The 21,504-nt window shown below is 37.9% G+C and overlaps 1 protein-coding gene across 1 annotated transcript; it reads left to right on the forward strand.

Annotated features, from left to right (window-relative positions):
• Positions 1 to 3,955: 3,955 nt before the first annotated feature.
• LOC121650600 (zona pellucida-like domain-containing protein 1) lies at positions 3,956 to 5,107 on the forward strand. Its single transcript, XM_042002165.1, has one exon. It carries the CDS (start codon positions 3,956 to 3,958, stop codon positions 5,105 to 5,107), a length of 1,152 nt encoding a protein of 383 aa, XP_041858099.1.
• The last annotated feature ends 16,397 nt before the right edge of the window (positions 5,108 to 21,504 follow it).

The raw sequence follows: 21,504 nt of genomic DNA on the forward strand, positions 1-21,504 counted from the left end.
TCAGAGTCTGTTTTCCATCCCTCCTTTCGCTTCCTGTCTGTTGTCATCATCACAAATAAAAGATTTCATTAATGAGGACAACAAACATATATAATAGGACTGAAAGAAATAGACGTGTGTGCATGTGTGGAACATTTATGTATGGCTGTCATGTCAGTTTTTCTTATTTAATTTTTCCCTCATAGCTTCTTCTATTGTATTTTACTTGCATGTTTATTTTATGCTCCATTAAATATATTCAGTTATATACACGATAAACCAAAAGAGGTAATGCCCAAAAATTCTTTTTGAAACCTTCAGTGTCCGTACACAATATCTGTTCTGCAAAAGTAGGTTTGTTATGCAGTTGCTTAGATCTACTGTACATAGACAAAAGTAAAGGGTATCCTGTTATAGGAGGAACATTACAAGCTGGGTCATTGTGGAATTCCCTCATGGCCACAAACAACACATGAAGGGTGAAGCTCCACTCCCTTTTTACCCTTCATCAGCACTCATTTCACATATAAACAGCAGTTTGTTTATCTTGACAACCTTTACATCTTTTGTAGGTAACCAAGAATCTTTTACTCCCAGTTTGGTTGATTTCTCACTCATTTTTATTGCAAGAGTTATTTAGTTTAGTGTGATTCTTTTGCCATCTCACATGCACTGCTGCATTTTATACTGACATTTTATTCTGTGATGTTTACATTCAGTGACAGTAACTGTCAGCTTGTGTCTCCATTGGTAGTCCATTGTGTTTTGAGGTTTGTCTTGTCCTCATTCAGTTGTATATGCTGCCCTTTTCATCTTAAATCAGTGTTAGGTTGACTCGCTAATTTTGTTTTAACTTTCTGACTAAACGGGGAGATGTTTCATTGAAAAAAATTTGAGAAATGCATCAGGCTTATTTAGATTTTACAAACTTTTAACGCAAAATGTTCTGGTGGGATTTAGGAAATGGTTTCTTTTCATGCCTCTTAAACAAAAGTTTGAATCTGTGCTAATGTCTTTGCACAATTAGTGAAACTGTAATGGTTTTCCCAGAGGACCCGACCACAACAGGAGTAGGATAAGGCAAAAGTGATTTATTGTATAGGTGGTAGTGCAGGGAAACTGGGTCAGTCTGACAGGACGAGGAGGGAGGATCCAAGAAGATTGTGGCGTTCAGGAATCTGCAAAAACTCCAAATATAAGGGCATAAATCCAAAATCCAAACAGCATGTTCAATATGGCAGGCAGAGGTCATACACAGAGTGGCAGGAAAGAGACTACTTAGCCGGGGCAGGTCAGAATCCGTGGTTGGTCCAAAACAGGGTTCGATATCCAGGTAGACTTTGGGCAAGATAATCTGATGAGGGTCAGGCAAGAGAAATCCGTGGCAAAACAGGGTCGGAGACAGGAAATCAGGAACACGAAGCAAGGCTGGATATCAACAAGGCAAGAGCAGTTGACCATCTGGCAGGAAAGCAAAGCCTGGAGAGGGTATAAGTAGAGCAGAGCACAGGTGAGACAAGGGAGCAATCAGGGAACTGCAGGTGGAGCCAATGAGCCTAATAATTGGACTGGAAGCCCAGCAGAGCAGCCACCATGACAGAAACACAACTGCTTCCCTTCCCAAAGGTGGCTGCTAATTGATAAACAAGGTTTAAAGAAGTCAAATAATTTATCTTTAATTTATTTTTACTTACCTGCCACTTTATTAGGTTCACCTTGTTAGTACTGGGTTGGGCCCCCTTTTATTTCCAGAACTATCTCAATTCTTAATGACATAGATTTAGCACGGTCTTAGAGACATTCCTCAGATTTTGCTCCATATTGACATGATAGCATCACACAGTTGCTGCATATCTATGACGATCCATAACATATGATCCATTATAATACCACCAGCTTGAACTATTGATACAAGACAAAATGGATCCATGCTTTCACGCTGTTTACATTAAATCCTAATCCTGCCGTCTAAATGTTACAGTTGAAATAGACTCTTCAGACCAGGCAACGATTTTCCAATCTCCTATTGTCCAGTTTTGATGCCAGTTGTTGCCTCAGCTTCCTGTTCATATTAGTGGCACCGGGTGTGCCACTAATAAGCCCATCTGCTTCAAGGTTCCACAACCATGTCTTTTGGAGATCGGATCATTTTCAACTTGTAATTTGAAATATTAGCCAGAGTTGCCCAATCATTTCTCTGTCATATTTATAATTTAATGATATGGTAGCACTGTGTACTATATTGGTATTTACATATACTGTACAGATCTTTTAAAATGGCTGAAAAACCTAAGAAAGAAAACAATTTAAGTAATCAAAATGGGTTCAAACTGATTTGTTATATATATTTAAAAATGTTCTATTTCACAAAGAATTTTATTACAGCAACTTTTACTTTCATTACATATTTTCTTGGTTCTCTGGGCTACCCTAACTCTATAAGTGTTTTACTTCCTTGATTATATTCAATAAGTTTGATATAAAACGTTATACAAATAATGTTAATGGGATTTTAGTGAAGATTATTATTGGCCAAGAACAAAATGTTCCTCAAAGACTCTCCCAGGTTTGCAGTGTAATGTAACAACCTTTCAATCCATCATGCTTTTATGCTATTTGTAGGTAAAGTATATGATTTAGTTCTGCTTGTCTATAGTTTGGGTCTAGTCTTACTTGTTTATGTTAGTTTGATAAATTTAAAAGTCAGATTACTTTGTACTTCTGTTTCCTATTGAACCTTTACCTGGTTCCCATCAAACCTTTCATCTTTGTCTCCACTGACACTGCATAGATTTTGTTACCTTTATAATAAGCAGCAGGAATAGTTTGTCCTTTCATCTTTAGCTTCTAAATATATGACAGCAACAATAGCTGACCATTATACCAGATATCATGCCACAACACAATAGGTTGACACAATTCCTGCATGTGACACCACCCTGCTTTATTCACCTCTAAAGTTAATCGTTTTTCAATTTCAACATTACCATACTGCGATTATGTTTTTTTTTTAACTGAGAACCATGAGAGTAAACTACAACAATAATTTGTAAAAACTATGCAAAAACAGTGTGTAAATAAATGTCAGGACGTTAATAAAGCCCCTAACTGTTTTGTTGCTTTAACTGCAACCACTCACAGAGAAATAGATTTATTTAATATTTATTCTGAGTTTTTGGTTTTAATAAAAACCAATGTGTAATTTAAAATACATAACGTGAGATTTGCTTCATGAAAAAAAATAAACATTCAGTGATGATTAAACAATAATCATAGGAAAAAAGTAACATGAGAATAAGCTATAATGACCTTTGACTGATTTCCACAATCAAACACAATCAGTGTTCTGGAGTCTCTTCTTTAAATACCCACTTCTGTTCATCAATCCATAGATTTCACCCCAATAAAGCTTGGTTAAATTAAAAAAAACATCATTGGGTTTTTAATACTGTTTATCATGGCTCTACTATTAATGAAAATGAAATGTCAGGATAAATAATAACTTCACTGGTTGCTCCCCTGCAATAAACAAGGTCATTGTTGAAGCTGTCAGCGCTTCTGTCAGGAAAGAACCACCCCAGCATTGTATGTGTTCTTTAGTAATTCACCACATATAGTGTTATGTTCACTTAATTCATGGAGGATCAGTACTGGAGGACATGGTGATCTATATTTTAAGGCAAAGTCAACAAAGGAACTAGTCCATTGTCTTTGTATTCAAGATTGCATGATGATTCAGGTTTCACTTGCCCGTAGGACATGGTCCGGACTGAAGCTCTCCTTCCATATGCAATACAATTGATAAAAACAAAGGCTAGTTGCTTCACCTCATTTTGGACCAATCCCAGAAGACACACTTTACCTATAAAGACCCCTGAACATAACCTAAAGACTTCAAACAAACTCACTACCAGCCTTCAGTCAAGACAAGGTTTTAGCACAGACTTTACATTCAGTGCAAACTTGAAGATCAGCAATGATTCTTTTACTTTTACTCTCCTTGATAGGCAGAAGCAGTCAGCTAACGCTAAGTGACTGTGGGACAGAAGCAAGACTACCGAGTTTCACTGATATTGCAGTTCAGTGTGGTACTTCATCGGTTTCTCTGGCAATTCAAATGTGCCCAGTCATCTATACCGGCTACAATGAGACGCTCCTGATCCTGAACAACATAATGGATCCAGCCTGCAGAGCCACCCTCGATACCTCTGTGTTTCCACCTGTTGCTCGGTTCAACTTTCCGCTGAACATGACCAATGCCTGTGGAAGCATATTCAGGACCACCAGTGCACCTGGGACAGGTCCGTTTGCTGACTTTTCCAACATCCAAACGGTGAACATCAGTGGTGCTGTTCGTTCCTTTGATCCCACAACTGGCGCCATCACTTACAACGCTGAGCTGAAGTACTTTTACTCTTGTGCCTATCCTTTAGAGTATCTGGTCAACAACACCCAGATTAATGTATCATCCTCTTCTATCTCAGTCAGTGACAACAATGGAAGTTTCATTAGCACGTTGAGCATGCAACTCTTCAGTGATGCCAACTTTACTAGACCAATGGTCATTCCACAACAGGGGATTGAGCTGAGGACCAATGTGTTCGTTATGGTCAAAGCCACCAACTTGACAGGCCAGTACAATGTCCTGCTGGACCGGTGCTACGCCTCCATCACCCCTCTACCTTCCAACTCCACCTTCTTCAACCTGTTCGTCCCCTGCTCCCAGGATCGCTTCACAAACATAACTGAGAACGGAAATAGCCAAACCGCCCGCTTTGCTTTCCCAGCCTTCCGTTTCGTCGAGCAGCAGAACCAGACTGTGTCCACCTACTACCTCCACTGCATCACCCGTCTCTGTGAGATAAGCACCTGCAGTTCCTTCCTGAGGTGCAACAGGAGGAAGAGAAGCACTCTTGACACTACTGAAGCGGACATTTCCAAGACTTACACCCTCACCTCTCCAGAGATCATCACCAAAGCTGACACCACTGAGTCCAAGGAGAAGCCCCTTGTTGCAGAGGGAGACAACTCTGGTGTCAGGGTTGGTGTGGCTGTTGGGGTTCTTGCTATTGCTTGCATAGTTGCCCTTAGTGTTGCAGCCTTGTTTTACAAAAGGCTCAAGAACTAAGGAAGCCCATTTGAGCTGAAATGCAGACCACTGGTCTTTTTCAGGTGTTCTGTATTTACTCCCTTATTTTACTTTTTTGGTTGAGGATTAGGCTCAGCACAACGCAGCAACTGTTGGGAGATCGCCTTTCAGTCCTGGCGAGATAGTTAAGAGGCTGAATCATCTTTAGAGGATTCTCTAGGTTTTGTTTGCATGAAAAAGGTCTGCACTTTATAACCTTTTAAGTAATAGAAATAAAATATATGGTAATTCCAGGGAAAATAGTCAACAATTACCACAAGAATCACAATTTCTTGTTGTGGTATGGCAAAAGTGTGGCATGTTTTGAAAGTTAATTTAAATGACTAAGTATTAGGTCTGTAATTTATTAAAGCTATTACAGAAAAATACAAAATGTTCTGATTCCTGGCTACCTTTGCTTTATCCATTGTCTGACTGCAGTTCAATTTCACTTCTTAGGTAATTCATCTATCAACTCCACAAATCAATGCAACCCTGTGTGTTTTTAACTTTGTCTAATATTTGTAGATGTTTGCTTGATTGTTACAGAGCTTTGACATAATGTATTTGTTTGCATGTGTGGTATCAAATAAAAATTGGAAAAGATGGGTCTCGCTTTTTAATGTGTCAATAAAGTAATGTATGACAAAGATACAAAAATCAAAGTAACGTTGAAATAAAAATAGCCTTTTAAAGATATTTGCCAACTTATCCTGGTTACAATACATGATGCTGTTATATTGTAAACATAATTTATTTCTTATAGCATAAGTTCTGTTTACATTATCACAACTTTCTGAAGCAGGAAATCTATGAAGATGTTCTAATAATGCTTTAAAAAACATAATAAACAATATTTATTTACACCCTCTACACAACAAGGAAACAACAGTCTTTTTAGTGAGAGGCATCTACCATCCCAGACAGAAAGATTCTGAGTAATAGTATTGTTCATTTAATTAATTTAATTTCATATTATAAATTTTATGAATTTCAATCAGTGTGCTGCTTGTCCAGATATGAACTTTTTCTGGTATGTCAAGCTCTTTACGGCCTCTCTCTCGCTCAGTCTCTTTAGTGAAAGTCTCCAGAGTTTTACGGACTGGCCTTGTGCCCCATACGGCCAGTGTACATGTCAGAAAAGGAAGCTGTCTGACTGTGTGAACATGCAGGGCAGTATATCTCTGACCCCACTGGGCCACATCACCTCCACCTTTCTATGATGTGCTCCGGAGACACCGCTGATGAATGGACTGAAGATTTAGAGACCCCCTCATGAGGGTTATTTAACCGGACCTGAGATGAAACATTTTTACTAACAATCCTTTATTTTCATTTTAGTCCTTTTTAGTTTGAGACAGGCAGTTTCCTGCCCAAGGTAATTGCACAAGAAAAGTATCCTAGATTTAAAGACTAATGCCAGTGTTTTATGGCCTAACCATTTACAAAAAAGTAAAAAAAAGTTATTTCACATTCAATGTTAAAATTTCCAAAATGTACGCAACCACAGACACTGGTCATTAAAAATTCTTACTGGTGCATTTAATGTACCAAAACATGACCTACAAAACATTAAATGTAAATAATTAGACAGAAAAGAAAAGAAAGAATATGCTACACATTTGAAAAAGGAAACAAACTAGTGTACTACATACACACACACACACACACACACACACACACACACACACACACACACACTGTCTAAAAGTGAGATGGAAAATACAGACTTTCAGCAGAAACATTTGGCATTGTTGAGCAACCTTTCTGTAAGCTTACCCACACAAAAGAGTTGCTTTCACACACACTGCACATGGAGCAAGTTATGCACAGGTTTCATACTAAACCCCAAACCTGATCAGATCATTATTTGCTTTAGAGACGGGCAAATCCGGATTTGAACTGTTTCCCAGAATCATACAGGCAATTTAGCATCACTAAGGTTTTAGAAACTAAAGAAAAGAGAGAAGAGATTGAAGAAGATGCCAAAAAGATGCAACAGGAAGAGATAGTAGGAAGGAGGCTCATGTTTTGATTGTTCTGCAGTGTTTAAGCATAAAATATATTCTATGAGATATTCTCTAAGGGTTTGTTTAGAGAAGTTTCTTCCAAGAAGCGGGTTTACTGGTTTAACTGACTATGTTAACCTAGACTAAACAGTAATCTTGGGTTTTCTGTTCCAAAGTGGTTAATCTAGTTAAGTTCTTACAGAAACTTGTGCTGTGAACATAATCTATTATGTAGCAGGTTTTGTTCAGGCTATGCCCAACTTATCTCCAATATAATGATTTGAGAGAAGACCAACACATGCATGATCAAATCTGCCAACCACTTTGATTTAAAGAAATAAAAAAAAAAACAACCCCTCCATTTTCAATATTTTTCATTTAAACTTTTCTCTGGCAACTTCCCCATTGCATGCTTCATTACCTCAAAAGACCTTGTTATGTGATATCATCATTCATTTTGATCTAGGTCTCCATGGATTTCTTATCTCCAGTTTTATGTTTTCCATTTCAAAGATCTGGAACTGTAGGTGGACATTATACAGTTACTCTGCAGTCATCTGGACCCGGTTCTGATGATGTAATCCCCTGGAATGCCCCTCACCATCGGGTGGCCCCAGTTAATGCTCATCATGAGCTCGTCATCAGGGGTGAGGGGTTGTTGTCCCAAACCTGTCTTCCATCCCTCCGAGGTCTTCTTATTGGCTGTGAAATACGTATACCCCTTTGTGCTGAGCCTTCAACAAAATGGAAATTATATATATAATATAATATAATATAATATAATATAATATAATATAATATAATATAATATAATATAATATAATATAATATAATAAGCTTATTAAGATTAGTAATTGGATAACACATGCCAACTGTAGGCTGAATGCGTTCAAGATCCACTTATGAGTTGACTTTGCTCAAAATCCTCTGCCAAGCTGTCAGATTCAGCTGTTTTAATAAAACCTTTTTAGTCATTTTCATTGTGATTTCAAGATTCAGTGGGTGATACCTATCATAGGTTTGGCTTAACCCACATATGGGTTGTGATAGCTACTTCATAGCCAGTGTTATAGAACCGACAATGCAGGTTAAGACAGAGGATTTAGCAAAAGCTAAATATTGAGAACAGGCTTTTATCACAGAAGCTGTTAAAACTCTTTCTGGAATACCTGCCTGGTTGGCTAAGTTGTACTTTGAAGGAATAGAATTTTATGTCTAAGTTATCTCGAAGTGGGCCGATGGAAAAAAAAATAAAAATAAAAAAAAAAATAAAATAAATTCTTTTAGTCACCTAGTACTTAAGTTAAACTGAAGTGTTAAATAATCTTTCAAAGGCTAAACATCTTAGCTTTAAAGCTTGCTCAACTTACAAAGGAAAGTATTACAGGAAGAAAACAAACTCCTTTAGTACTTGACAATGCAATAATTTCATTAACATGTCCATTAATAAAGACAATAATGGCTTGCAGTTGCACTGCTGCACCATTACTGCAGTTAATGACACAGTATAGTCATAAGGGCAAAAGAATGTGACTTTTAAAATATTAGCATCCTGAACCTGAAAAAGTCACATTTTAAGTCTTCCAGGTTAATCATTTGCACATTACAGGTTAAATTCTGCTACATATGAAAGCATCTTCCTTAGATTAACTATATGGCTTACTACACTTTATCAGTGTTTTAAATATTTGGGCAGCTCCTTGCCACATCTGTTCATCCAGTGGTCAATATTGACTGATTGCAGTTAATACTTAAAACAAATTTAAAAACTGCTTATTAACAAGCTTATTAATGAGGTGGCTCATTAACAGGCTGGTGAAGAAGTTGACAACAGGTTGTTAGAGAAGCTTCTTCATTTGAATCAGGTGTGTTGTACCAGGAAAACCTGCAGGATGGCAGATCGAAGAACACACTTGCTGATCCCTCCTCTAACTCATAAAGACAAAAAAATATAGAAAATCGAGTTAATTAAATAAATAAAAAAACAAAAAGTTATTTTCACTGAAGAGGACAGAAATATATGACCCTCTATTACCTCTGGGTTACAGTCAGCTGAAGCAGAAAAAAGCACCTCAGGATTTAGCTAGTTGTCAGTTGTCAGCCATCTAGATTTTTTTTATTTTATTTTTATTTTTTTTTGTGAAATCTTAGAAAGACTTACATCTTTGATAAATCTTGTCAGGAGTCTTGGGGTTTTCCTTATAAAGTATGGTAAAAAATACAACTGTAAAATATATTTACTTGTTATAAGTCAATATAATTCAGTAATGCATATTAAAATATACATTTATGTGTGGACATATTGAGCACTTTTTCAATCTAAAAGTCTGAGACAAAATAGACATAAAAAACATAGAAAATAAAGACGACAATAAGAGAAAATCATGCAATAAAATCGCCACTTTTCTTATTTGATTACAGATATTTTATATCAGTGTTGCTTATCCTACGACGGCCTATAACTACCTTACTGTGCTGATAACGAGTGACCTTGAGCAGCGGTAGGGAGCTTGTGGGCTACTGCTAAACATATTATGTGAGTTTATGACCAAACAGCAGGAGGTAGGTAGGATGGATGACAGAGGAAACAGGAGGAGGAATACCTGCTGTCCATGAGCAAAGGGTTGTGTGCAACAAAAACTTACCAACCTACTCTCGTACAGTTTTTCCAAACAGAAATGTTAAGCTTTTTCCAGATATCTGTGAGTTTGTTTACATATCAATGCATGATTCTAATCAATAACCGCCCTAGGTGGGTGTAGACTGTTGACACAGAAAAGTTATACACAGGCATGAAGTTTCCGATTCATAAATCAGGTCTTGTCTGCAGAGAGAGATGAAACTGCTTCCTATGGAGTTGGCATGGAAAGACAGTTGGAATCTCATATATCATATCAGCAGCACATGAATATCCTGCAGTTCAAGTTAGAAACATTACAACTCCGATCATTTGTTTTTGTCCCTCGTCCAATTTCCAATGTAGTCTCTGTTTTTCTGAAATTAGGTCCAAGAAAAAGACATACAGACAAGATCAGTCTCATTAGTCTGCTCAAGATATAATTTACTTAATCTCTGTAAGCTCATGCAGTCTGATATGCTGGTCACTGAGTCACCAACGTTACAGGACTAAAGACCAACTCTACTAACACGAACATGCAGACTTGCCTACTCCCCAATACACTACCATGACACCAACTATTTTCACTGGGAAACAATTTTTTTAATTATTTGGATTGTTTAAAATCCAACCCAGGCCACTTTCACATGTGGTCATAGATCGGATACGCATCTGATCTGTGTGGAAGTGAACTCAGTCTGAACAATCATGTTGCATTTCATTCGACTTTGACGTCACAGTTTGAAGTCAAACAAACAGCAAAATTCTGCTGTTTCACAATTTTTACTGTATTGTTGTCTTTTCCTTTTTTTTTATTGTAAATAAAACTACGACAAAACAACACCATCGCTTTAAATACATGAACAAATTTGGCAAAGTAATGCAATGAAGGGTGGGGGTGTATTTACAATTTCAATGTGTTAATGTGAGGGTTGGGTCTGGTATCCACGGGTCGGGTTTGGAAATCATTCGGATTCGGGTGGGAGGTCAAATTGGACCTGTGCACGACTGCGCAGATGTACTCTTTTGCATTGTCTGTACATGCCTATGCACAGAAGTAGGAGCCATTGCTCCTCAAAAGGCCATTGGTAACTTTTCTTTATCATCCATCCATCCATCCATCCTCCACTTATCTGGGGCTGGGTCACGATGGCAGCTGCCTAAGCAGGGAGGACCTCATCTGGCTACTGTCGATGCAGAGGAGCAGTGACTCTACTCTGAGCCCCTCCCGGGTTACTGAGCTTCTCACCCTATCTCTAAGGGAGAGCCTGGCCACCCTGCAATGAAAATAATCTCAGCCGCTTGTATTTGTGAGCATGTTCTTTCGGTCACTACCCACAGCTTGTGACCATAGGTGAGGCATGAGACATTTAGTCCGAGTGTACTATGTTCCATGCCACCATTGTTGAGGCTGCCAACCAGAGCTGTGGTCGTAAAGTCATCTGTGCCTGTTGTGCTGGTAATCCCTGAAGCCATTAACATCGTTTATTGTATCATTCATATTTTTTATTTAATTGAGCACATTTTTCTTACTGTATTTCACTATATTTTACCCATTTTAAAGAGGACTGTAATGCAGCAATTAATAAAGTATCTCTGATTTGGATTCCTCATTGATTGTAATAATAAAAACATCCAAATAATTCAGTCAAGCACAGCAATGGCAATTCTCAGCATAGCCTTGTATGCTGAGAAAACAGCTAAGCCTTGGCCCCATCAAAGGTAATTTTCCAGTGATCAGCGACCGATTTTGATGTTTTTTCCCTCCATTTGCTTTTGTAGGCTTTCAAGGATATGTATATATATATATATATATATATATATATATATATGTATATATATTTTTTTTTTTTTTACTAAAAGCAACCTTCCCAGTTTTAGTTTGAGTATCAGAAAATATTGCCTCTTTCATGTTCATGTTCAGGTGAATAATCAATGTCACATTAAAGTGTCATCAAAATATTATTCATAGATCAGAAATGATCTACGTCTGTGCAGAACCTTAATAGATTTATGGGGATTTAAAATATTTTTCAGATCCAACTGGGGAAATAAAAAAGTAAATCTGTCAGAACTTACAAGATAACTAAAATGGAAACATACATCTGTAAGCACATACCTTGAACAGCGCTGATAAGTATGTTAAAATCTGCAGATGTGTCAAGATCTGTAAGTGAGGAGAGATGTGGTGAGTGAGTATTCCATGTTTATTCCTCCATGGGGAGAGGGCTGTCATTGCTGAATTCCTGTGAATGAAGTACGGCGGTTGGTTCTTTTGAGCCGGATAATACACCTTAGTTATAGGTCTAATGTGTCCAACGTGGATGTGACACTTTTCACGGTAGTGTTGAGAATTCACACAAGGCCTGGCAATGTAGACTCCTGTAGAGCCACTAATACGGACAGTTTGAGAGGCACAATCACCAGCAGGTATGACAGACAGGCTGCAATGGTGTAGAGTTATTTAGATACCTGCACCAAGCTGTAATAACAGTAGAGCAGGTTGAGGATGAATGTCTCGTTGGGGAGCTTTCAGTAGCAAATTAAAATAGATTCATATTAAACAGGGCCTGAACTGATATCAGACAAACTGGTGAGAAATTTTTGTATATTTGTCTCTCACCAACAAGACCAGGCAATATCAACAACCAATGAGGTTGTTCTTTTATATTTTAGACCCTTATCTGAGCAATGAGCTAAAGCTAAAAGGTACTAAGAATGGGCAATGAAGACAGACAGACTCAAAACAATACTGTTATTTTCTGGGAGGTTATTTAAAAGAGTGAGTAAATTCACACAGATACCTTGGGCAGCTTAGGGATCCTTGAGGCTGAAAAACCAGAGGTGCCTTTCAGTAAGCCCCAGTAACCTGCAGTGTACAGCTGCATGTTAATGTGCTTGTGTTTCTGTGTTTCAGGTAAGCAACAGCAATGGGAAAATGGGAAAATTGTGGCGTTACTGGTGTTTAATAAGTGTGCTAAAGTGTCAAACTTAAAGGAACGCATTTATGACATCTATGTGAAAGTTTGCAAGTTAAAATGCAGAATGTGGGACTTGACAGTGCTTTACCTGGCTAGTAGCTCATCGAAAGGTCTTGGGTGTAATCACCATAGCCTGCCAGAGTACTCATACTTGTGTTTCTGTGTTTTAGAAATAAAAGAGAAGGAATGTTTTTTACGCTCACATCCTTGGGAGTAACTTTTTGCTAAAGTGTGCAACACTTGGGTTAGAAATGGATTGTGATTATGGATAATGTACATTCCTTTTACAATACAAGCATCATCTTAATGGACACTATTTTGCTACTTGCCTTGGTGATACTTCTCCACAATTTACAATGATGCCTTTACTTCCTGGTTGGATTTAGGCAATAATGAAATTAAATTAAATGACCCATACTTCATTTACACCAGTGAGAAACTAGAATGTTGTAGTACTTTTTTTTAATAAATAACCATTAACAAGTTAAGTAGTTATAGTTTTTGAGGCTGTTGAAAGTGATTGTAAAAAAAAAAAGTATCAGTAAAAGCAGTAACAGTAAAAAAAAAAAACCCCAGTAACAATAAAAAAAAAAAAAGGAAAGGCAAAAGTGGAGCTGGACATGGTCTTACATGTCCACATTTTGAGCTGCTGGACAACCAGTAGCCACAATCTAAAAAGATGCTGGCCAAGTACCACCTACCACACATGGGTCTTCCACAAATGAAGATGGAAGGTTGACTGAATACCACTTAGAATTAATTCAATCAGACAACGGAAAAGTAAATTATGCATCAAAATTGAATGTTGCTCCGTTAAGTTGCCTGGAAACCAATTCAAATTTTGGTACGCTACATTTAAGCACATGTTGACATCCTAACATCCTAACTTTGTTAGATTATTATTTAGCAGTACAGTTACTTAGTAGTGACTGAAAATTGTTCCTACACTTAAGATGAGCAGTTTCACGTCTATGGTGCTGGAGCTGCTGTTGGGAATCTTCTCTGTGCCTTATTGACCACCATAACTGCTAAGTAACCACCTGAGGCTAAGATGACTGTTCTCCCTGCTTGGAGTTGTTTTTACATCCAAAAAGACAGCTGCTCTCATCACACACTGATGTTCCATATCAGATAACTCACTCAGGGTTTCCTGGGGTTTTGCTGGCTCAGATGCTGAGGGGAGGCTGAATTTCTTCGTTCTCTAGCGAGAACCAACCCTGAGGTTTCAACAACCCTTTGCTCTTAGTATGAGCTTCTACTGAGTAATTGTAAACCAGCTCATGTTTTCACCTGCTGTGGCCATGAAACCCAAACTAGGAAAAAAAAAAAAAAAAAGCAAGATGAATTATTTTGGCCTTGGACAGCAGATTAGAGGTTGTTTCAGAGTGATGTATTGTGTGTTTCAAAACCCCCCAGAAATTAATTTTGTGAGGAAGGTTGCTTGAGCTAGGTACAAGACTGGGCTTCACTGCTGTTAAAGGACAAACTAAGCACTTTTCCAGGAATCTGCTTGTATCATAACAGTATCCTTAGATATTTATCAATGTTGTTTTGTTTTACGAGGAGAGAGGACCATTGAAGTGAACTCCATGAAAGTTATTTAAAAGGTCTACACCCACAACTCCAGCACACACATACACACCATCACCCCTTCATCCCTGGTATGTCGGACCTGCAGTGGAGCATGTAATCGTAACACCATGTCCAAGGCTAGAGAGAACTCACAGGCCAAATTGTCAATGTCATCGCCCGCTTCTGGCTGTGAAATACTGGATCTGACATCATCAGTTCTCATGGAGGGGCACCAAGGGATTGGAAGAGAGGTGGGGGTGGTAGTAGGGTGGGGAGATTGAATAGGATACAACAAGATGGGAGGGGGCGGGATGAAGAAGATGGGGTCATCTGTGGAAGTCATTACGTCAAACTCCCCAGGTAGACATCTAAAATTATTACCTAGTTCCTTTTCCCTTTTGAGTGTTGTTTCCGCTCCGTTTTATGTCTTTCTACTACTCTCCTTTCCCTCCTCCTCCAACTCCTCTATTTTCATTTATCACTTCCTGACTCAGATTTTTTTCTTCTTCTTTTTTTTTACGAAGACTTGGTAACTTCAACTTCTTGTTCTGCTCGTTCTTACACATTTGGCAGATGCACCTTTTGAGCAATACAAGAAATACACCATCTTTAATCGAATGTGTGACAAGAATGTGCACATCTCACGTATTTCCCAGACCGTGTGCACGTTATTATAGATATTTAAAGTTAATAAGTTAAAATGAAGTGGAAATAAAGGTGACAAAATCTCCATAACTGATTTCTCTTGATTTTATTGTTATATTTAGATGTTATTGCTACACTGACCCTTTTTATATCAGCTAACTGATATTTTGAATGTTGTTTACAAAATTTAAAAACTATTCCCCCATTTCAGCATAAAGTTAAGGAGATTGTAAAAGCAATGCTGGGGACCAAACACAAAATGACTGAGACACAAAGGTGTTAATAAGACACAAGGAGGACTCAACCTAGCTTGGCAGAACAGACCTTTGGATATAAAGTGGACATTAATGTGATAATTCCTATCATTTCTTTAAAATTTTTGGTACTATTTGGTATAACTCCAAATAGTTTGTAAATACGTAAAAACAAGGGGGAGCTTCGTCCTGGGAAACATCCTCTGGAAATGAGAGGATTTGGGTAAAGTGCTATCTGATTGGTTAAATTCCATGATTATTAATAAGGGGTCGTGGGAGAGGATGATGGCAACTTGTGAACGTGCGCTACTCTAGTTGCTGGCCAGGGAGTGAATGCAACACTTAAGAGAAAACCTTGACAAACACGCAATGTTTACGAGCATCACCTCAAATCCAGCTGTACAAGTTCAAGCCAGAATTGGATTCACAATGTGAAAGCAGACACCTTGACAAACTGGCAAAACAAAGATTATTCTGTTTGGTGAATATGCTCATTATCTGCAGCTGTGCAACATTATGGATTTTGTCATCTTCCAGTTCCGTATGTATATACATTTATTAGCATATTAATAATAAATAAATAACAAAATAATAAAGGCATTGTTGTACCCCACCCCCACCTGTTACCTGAGGCTAATGTTTTAATAGCTTTTCTTGTTCAAAATATGTGACGTAGATAGCGTATAGAGACATTTGTGAGACACAAACATTGTGCCATGAAATACATCAATTGTGAATCAATTGTTCCTTGAAACGCAAAAAACTTGAGCTTTTAAAAGAGTCACAATAACTCAATGACAAGTATTGTATTAGAAGAAGAGACATCTTTGCATCATCCCACAAGGCCTTGTGTTTTAGTTTTCAGTTGCGGTGCTTGTGAATGGCAGCTGCATCCTCAGGAGATTCACTGGCTCACAGGATTCTCTAGCCAGCTCTCACTGCTCCCTTTCAAGTGTTTGACAGGTGAAATATGACAACCTAATCTCCCTGCCCCCTCAGGGACACAGCCAGAGAGAAAAACATTAGTCCCGGCCTTGGAGTTTCAGATGCGAATCCATTTTAGAGGAGACAACCAGTCGACTCCTTGTTGACCCCCAGAGTTTACTATAACCATGCACATACACACCTTTTACACTGGCTCAGTTGCAAATATTCACCCATTTATCAAAAGAAAACTAAAATAAACACACACACACACACACAACCATATAGTATCAGTCACACATAACAGGGCACATATTAATGGTCATGTATGTTAAGAAGTACATTAACAAAACGTGGTTTCTCATTAAGCCTACAAAATTATTATTTTACACAAGCTGGATATGGAAATAACACTCATGTTTAGTTCACATTTTGAGGTGAAGGCCTGTATACACATAAAATCTTGAAATCTTAAACTAGCTGCACCATACTGAGTCATAAAAATGGCTGGAACTAAATCCCAGACATTGCAGCTTTGAGCTGCTAGTATGAAACTGCAAAGATTCCCTGAACTTTTGAAACATTTGAGATAAGTCTGACGTTGTGATGACTGAAAGGCTGCTCATATTAGACCCACACGCTTACACATACACATATATTAGGTCATATACGGAAAGGGATGGATGGCCGGCTGCCTAAATCAGCTGGGGGCTTATTAAGAAAAAGAAAAATTTCTTTTAATCTACATCATGAAATAAGGATAATATTAAAAATTTTATTGTCCAATGGACAATACATGACCACAACTTTAGGTTCTTGTTATCCAGCGGTGACCTCTTCTTTAATTCCTGATTATTTTCCATCTATAATGTATAAATGTTTTTAAACAAAATGGGTTGTGTCTCCATGTGAATTTAGCTAAAGTGTACAGCTTCTTACCTTACATTTCATGATAAATACCCATAGCGTTACACCACTAAAGGCAGTTGATGTTTGGGGTTACGGCATTAGCTGTATTTTTGGGTGTGTACTGTTTTGTGTCTGGATGAGTCATCTTTTCTTTCATAAGCTCTTTAAGAGTGTCTACAGGTCCAACTGCGGTTGGCTGTCCCAGGGCATGTGTCATCTGCTGATTGGCTCCTGCTTAACACCAGCCATCTCCAGATTGGTCCCTGCCAGAACCTGCAGCCTTGAAAAGACCAGGTGTTCCTGTGCTCCAGTGGCAGCATTTTTGATAGCAGCAGTGATTAGCCCGCTTGGCCCTCAAACTCGGGTTTTTTATTTGTGTGTGTGTGTGTGTGTGTGTGATTCAAGCTGCTGATCCCAATCAGTTACTCTGTGTGATTATTTCTGTTTTATTTGTGAGTAGACCTTTCGCTTTCATAAGCTGTAAGGGCGGTGATCCACCATTTTGCTTTATGTGTTTTCTCCTGTTTATGCAAGTTAAGGTTAGTAAATGTGTTTTGTTCAAGTACGGTTCAGTTAACACTTTCTTGGCTGGGCTAGTTGATTTTGTTTGTTGTTTTGGCTTTGGTTCACCCTGACAATCCTTCTTTACAAACTCATTCAATGTCTTGCTTATTGTGAATAAATCTTTCATTATCAAAGTTGTTTGATCCTGTTTTGAGGGCCGGGATGGGAAATCCTTTTTGTGCTGTGCTTGTAAACCCTAGACAGGGCATAAGACAGGTGACATAGAGACCCTCAACAGCAGAGACAAAGAATTTTCTAACAATATTATACGCTGAACAGCATATTAAAAAATTGTGAATACAGTGTTGCACTAAAACAAGATTTAAAGCAAATTTAGGATTCTTTCTAAAATTATGTCATGAATTAACTTAAATAAATCATGTACTCAATTAAAAATACCAACAATATCTTTTGACATTTGTTAAGAAAAGGGCAAACTGCAATCAGTATAAAAACATGTAAGAAACTCATCTTTGGGGAAGTTGTTTCATATACCAGTGAAAAGGGCCTTTGTTGCTCTTTTTCAGTTTATGTTCCATTTAGAAATGTTTAGCATTATAAACTGCATGAGTGCAGACATGAAATTGACATTTCAGGGTATGATTGTGTTACACTGCTTCGTTCACCACAGAGGGGCTGATTTCAGGTTGGGTTTGTTACACAGAACAGGTGGTGGACACGTGCTGCTGAGAGGCCTGCGATGCTCACGTTCCTTTTTATGAGTACATCTCTGTCATCAAAGGCGCTTTCATGGGAATGAGCTGAAGGAAGGTACCATATCAAATTTCTACCCTTCATCCTTTTTAAAAGCACAATATGTCAAAGTGAATAAAGAAATCTGTTGTATCCAAGTAAAACTGAATAAATGTGAAAGGAAAGATTTAAAAGAGTAGGAAGATCAAAATTTGGTATATAGCAGCAGGAGAGACAGGGAAGGAAGAAAGGAATATACAGTGAGATATGAGTTGATGAACAAATCCCTTCCACTCTTTTTCTAACAAGGGAGGGAGGAATGATGTCTGAGTTGAGAGATTTAGAGGAATAGCGGGAAAAGGTTTGGACCACACAAAACTTGTGCACAACTCATGCTTGCTCTGAATCCCAAGGGACCCCTAAGCCATAGAGTGAGGTAATTCAGAACATCTGCAGGGAGACCAGGCTACGAGGGGGCCCTCCATTTTAGCAGGGCTCTATAAAACAGGTTTGAAAGGTGAATTTAGGTCCAGTGGCTGTTGGCTGTGATATTTACAGACCAAAATGAAAGCTTCAAATCTTTAGATATAGCAGCGGTCTATTTTAAAGTATCACCAGAAAAGATTTATCAGCTGTTTTTTTTTCACATTTTGGCACCATGAGAAAAAAAAAAAACATGCTATCTTGGGTTAGGGAAACTCTTTTGTTTCCTTCTGTCTGCTCAAAAAAAAACAACAAAAAAAAAACAAGGCCTCGGGTGGGAATGGTTTTCCAAAAAAGAGCAAAGACAGCAGTGGACAAGAATTCAGAAACTGGGCCCGGTGGTTTTGCAGTGTGTTTAGACACATGAGAAAAATATCTTGTCCCACAGAGAAGGATTTCATTCCAGAGCAACCTTACAGTCAGCCTCACAAGTTTTCACATATCACGAGATCATGACTCACCTGAACTTCACCAGGTGCTAAAAACAAGTAAATACCAACTACAGCACATAAAATATTACAATGTGTCACAATCTTTTTTTTTTTTAATAAAAATTAAGCTAAAGTTCAGAAATAGTGTGAAAAAAGCCCATTGCTCTAAATCACATGGAGTCATCAGCCGAGTAGAACTTTCTTCTCGTGGGGGTCCAGTATTGTGTGATTGGTCGGATGTTTGAGGTTGGGTGTGGTTAACGTAGAAAAACTCATTTCCACTGATGCAAGGCTGAACAGACAGCTTTAATAAACAGTGGATAGAGGTGGTAGAGTGAATACAACACATTTGATATATAAAGACACTGACACCGTTACATGCACGGCCCTGCCCTGCCATGGACGAAGTCTCTCGTTAAGCATGAAATCACTGGGTCAACTAAATCCCGCCCCTTCGTGGACGAAGGTCCCTTCGACAATGAATTGACAAGACCAAAACAAACTTTTTATAGTTTATGTGGCTTCGGGAACAACAAACAAAGTTTTTGCTTCTCGTGGAGTATGTACCAAGCTTCAGTCTAATTTGTAATTAGCAAGTTACCAGATTATCATGAGACTGAATGGAAAGATTGAGGAAGGGTTTTCAAATTTACCATTTTTAAAACTGAAATTAAACATAAGCCTTGTCAGAAGGTACAGTACCAGTCAAAGGTTTGAACACACTTTTGGACACAGACTTAAATCCAGTGGAAAAGTGTGTCCAAACTTTTGACCGGTGGTGGACATGCTGAGTGCCATTCTGGTAGTCATGTATAGCTTGCAGTATTTCTGCATTTTGCTGTGCATCTTTAATATGCTGTATAGTGATGTGAGTGTCCTGAACAAATTGTTTACTAGTTGTTTTGTATTTCTGATTTGTAAGTATTTTCCTCATAAACAGAGACGTTCATGACAAAATATTATTTGTTTTTTTAATTGAGGAAATTTAAGTTATCACCACCACTGGATGAAAACGATAGTGTGGTACTTAAGCCATGCAATTGTGGATGTACAATCTGGCACCTGCGATAAGTAACGGTAAATTAACAAAGGGCATCAGACTGTTTTATTTATAGTTACTAGCCTTCCCTAAACAGTCTGCTTGCTGTTTGGACACCAGTGCAGCAGAATTGTCCTCATCCAGCATTCTTGTGATGATAACTGCCTTATCATAACTTTCTTCTCTTACTAAAATACTGACACACATGCACACATAAAGATGAAGATTATTTAAAGAAACAAAAAGAGACAAAAGGATAAATAATGAAAAGAACAAAACACCCTGCTAAAGGTGTACAGCAGAAAATGCCACCTTATCATTTTGTTACTTGCTGTCTGATCCCCACTGGTAACTGTAACTGTTAATCAGAAAACACATATGCACACACACACGGTGTACAGACATATACACAGTTATGCTTACTTGAGCTCATACTCTATTGGTGCACCTCATATAGAGTGTCCTTCACAACAGCCAAAAGTCACATTCAATTTGGGAATGATCTGCTAGAGGATATTCTTGGAAAAGGACATATAGTGAATATGTGCATACCTAGTGAAATGCAAGGAGAAGCCTTAATCTCATTTTCAAGGGGGGATTAGTTGTAAGGTTAGCCATGTTAAATTATCAGTCAGACTTTAGTGGCATCACTTTAAAGAAGTGACATCTGGGAGAATGCTGTATCAGGACAGTGACGAGACAGAAGGTTTATTATACAACTTGGATTTTTCTGGGTCCAGCAGTCTTTTCTTAAACTAATCAAATATTTTACACAGTCTGAAAGATGTCAGACAGTACATTTAATCATAATTCATTTTAAACATTTGCTCTGAATGAAAAATCGGCTCAGCTTTCTTTTTTGTCTATTTTCAGCTCTGTCACTCCATCAGCATCTACTCAATATTAAAATTCTTCTTGGCAGATTGTAGTGTTTAATTACGTGGGGCACCAGATGGGAGGAATTCACATGTGACATTAATTAGATGTGTAATATTGACTTTCACATTCTTTTCTGTGAATTTGTGACATGTATGCCTGCATCCCACAGCACCCCATTTGACAAAGATGTTTAAACTATTGTAAAAGAAGACTGGTCAACTTAACCTGACAATTTTAGACAGACAAAATATATTTTTTTAAAAATGCTTTCTAAAGAGTTTAAAAAATAAAAATAAAACTCCATTCTCAGTACGTGCATAGCAAATGGTTGTTTTATTTGCCCACTATTGCTTTTTGTATTGTTCTTTGGAAACCACAACAACAATTCTTTATACGT

This window comes from Melanotaenia boesemani, chromosome 12 (genome assembly GCF_017639745.1).
Source record: "Melanotaenia boesemani isolate fMelBoe1 chromosome 12, fMelBoe1.pri, whole genome shotgun sequence".
NCBI classification, from domain to species: domain Eukaryota; kingdom Metazoa; phylum Chordata; class Actinopteri; order Atheriniformes; family Melanotaeniidae; genus Melanotaenia; species Melanotaenia boesemani.

Excerpts from the sequence above, each read along its gene's own strand:
- LOC121650600 (XM_042002165.1), top strand. The coding sequence starts at position 3,956 with ATGATTCTTTTACTTTTACTCTCCTTGATAGGCAGAAGCAGTCAGCTA.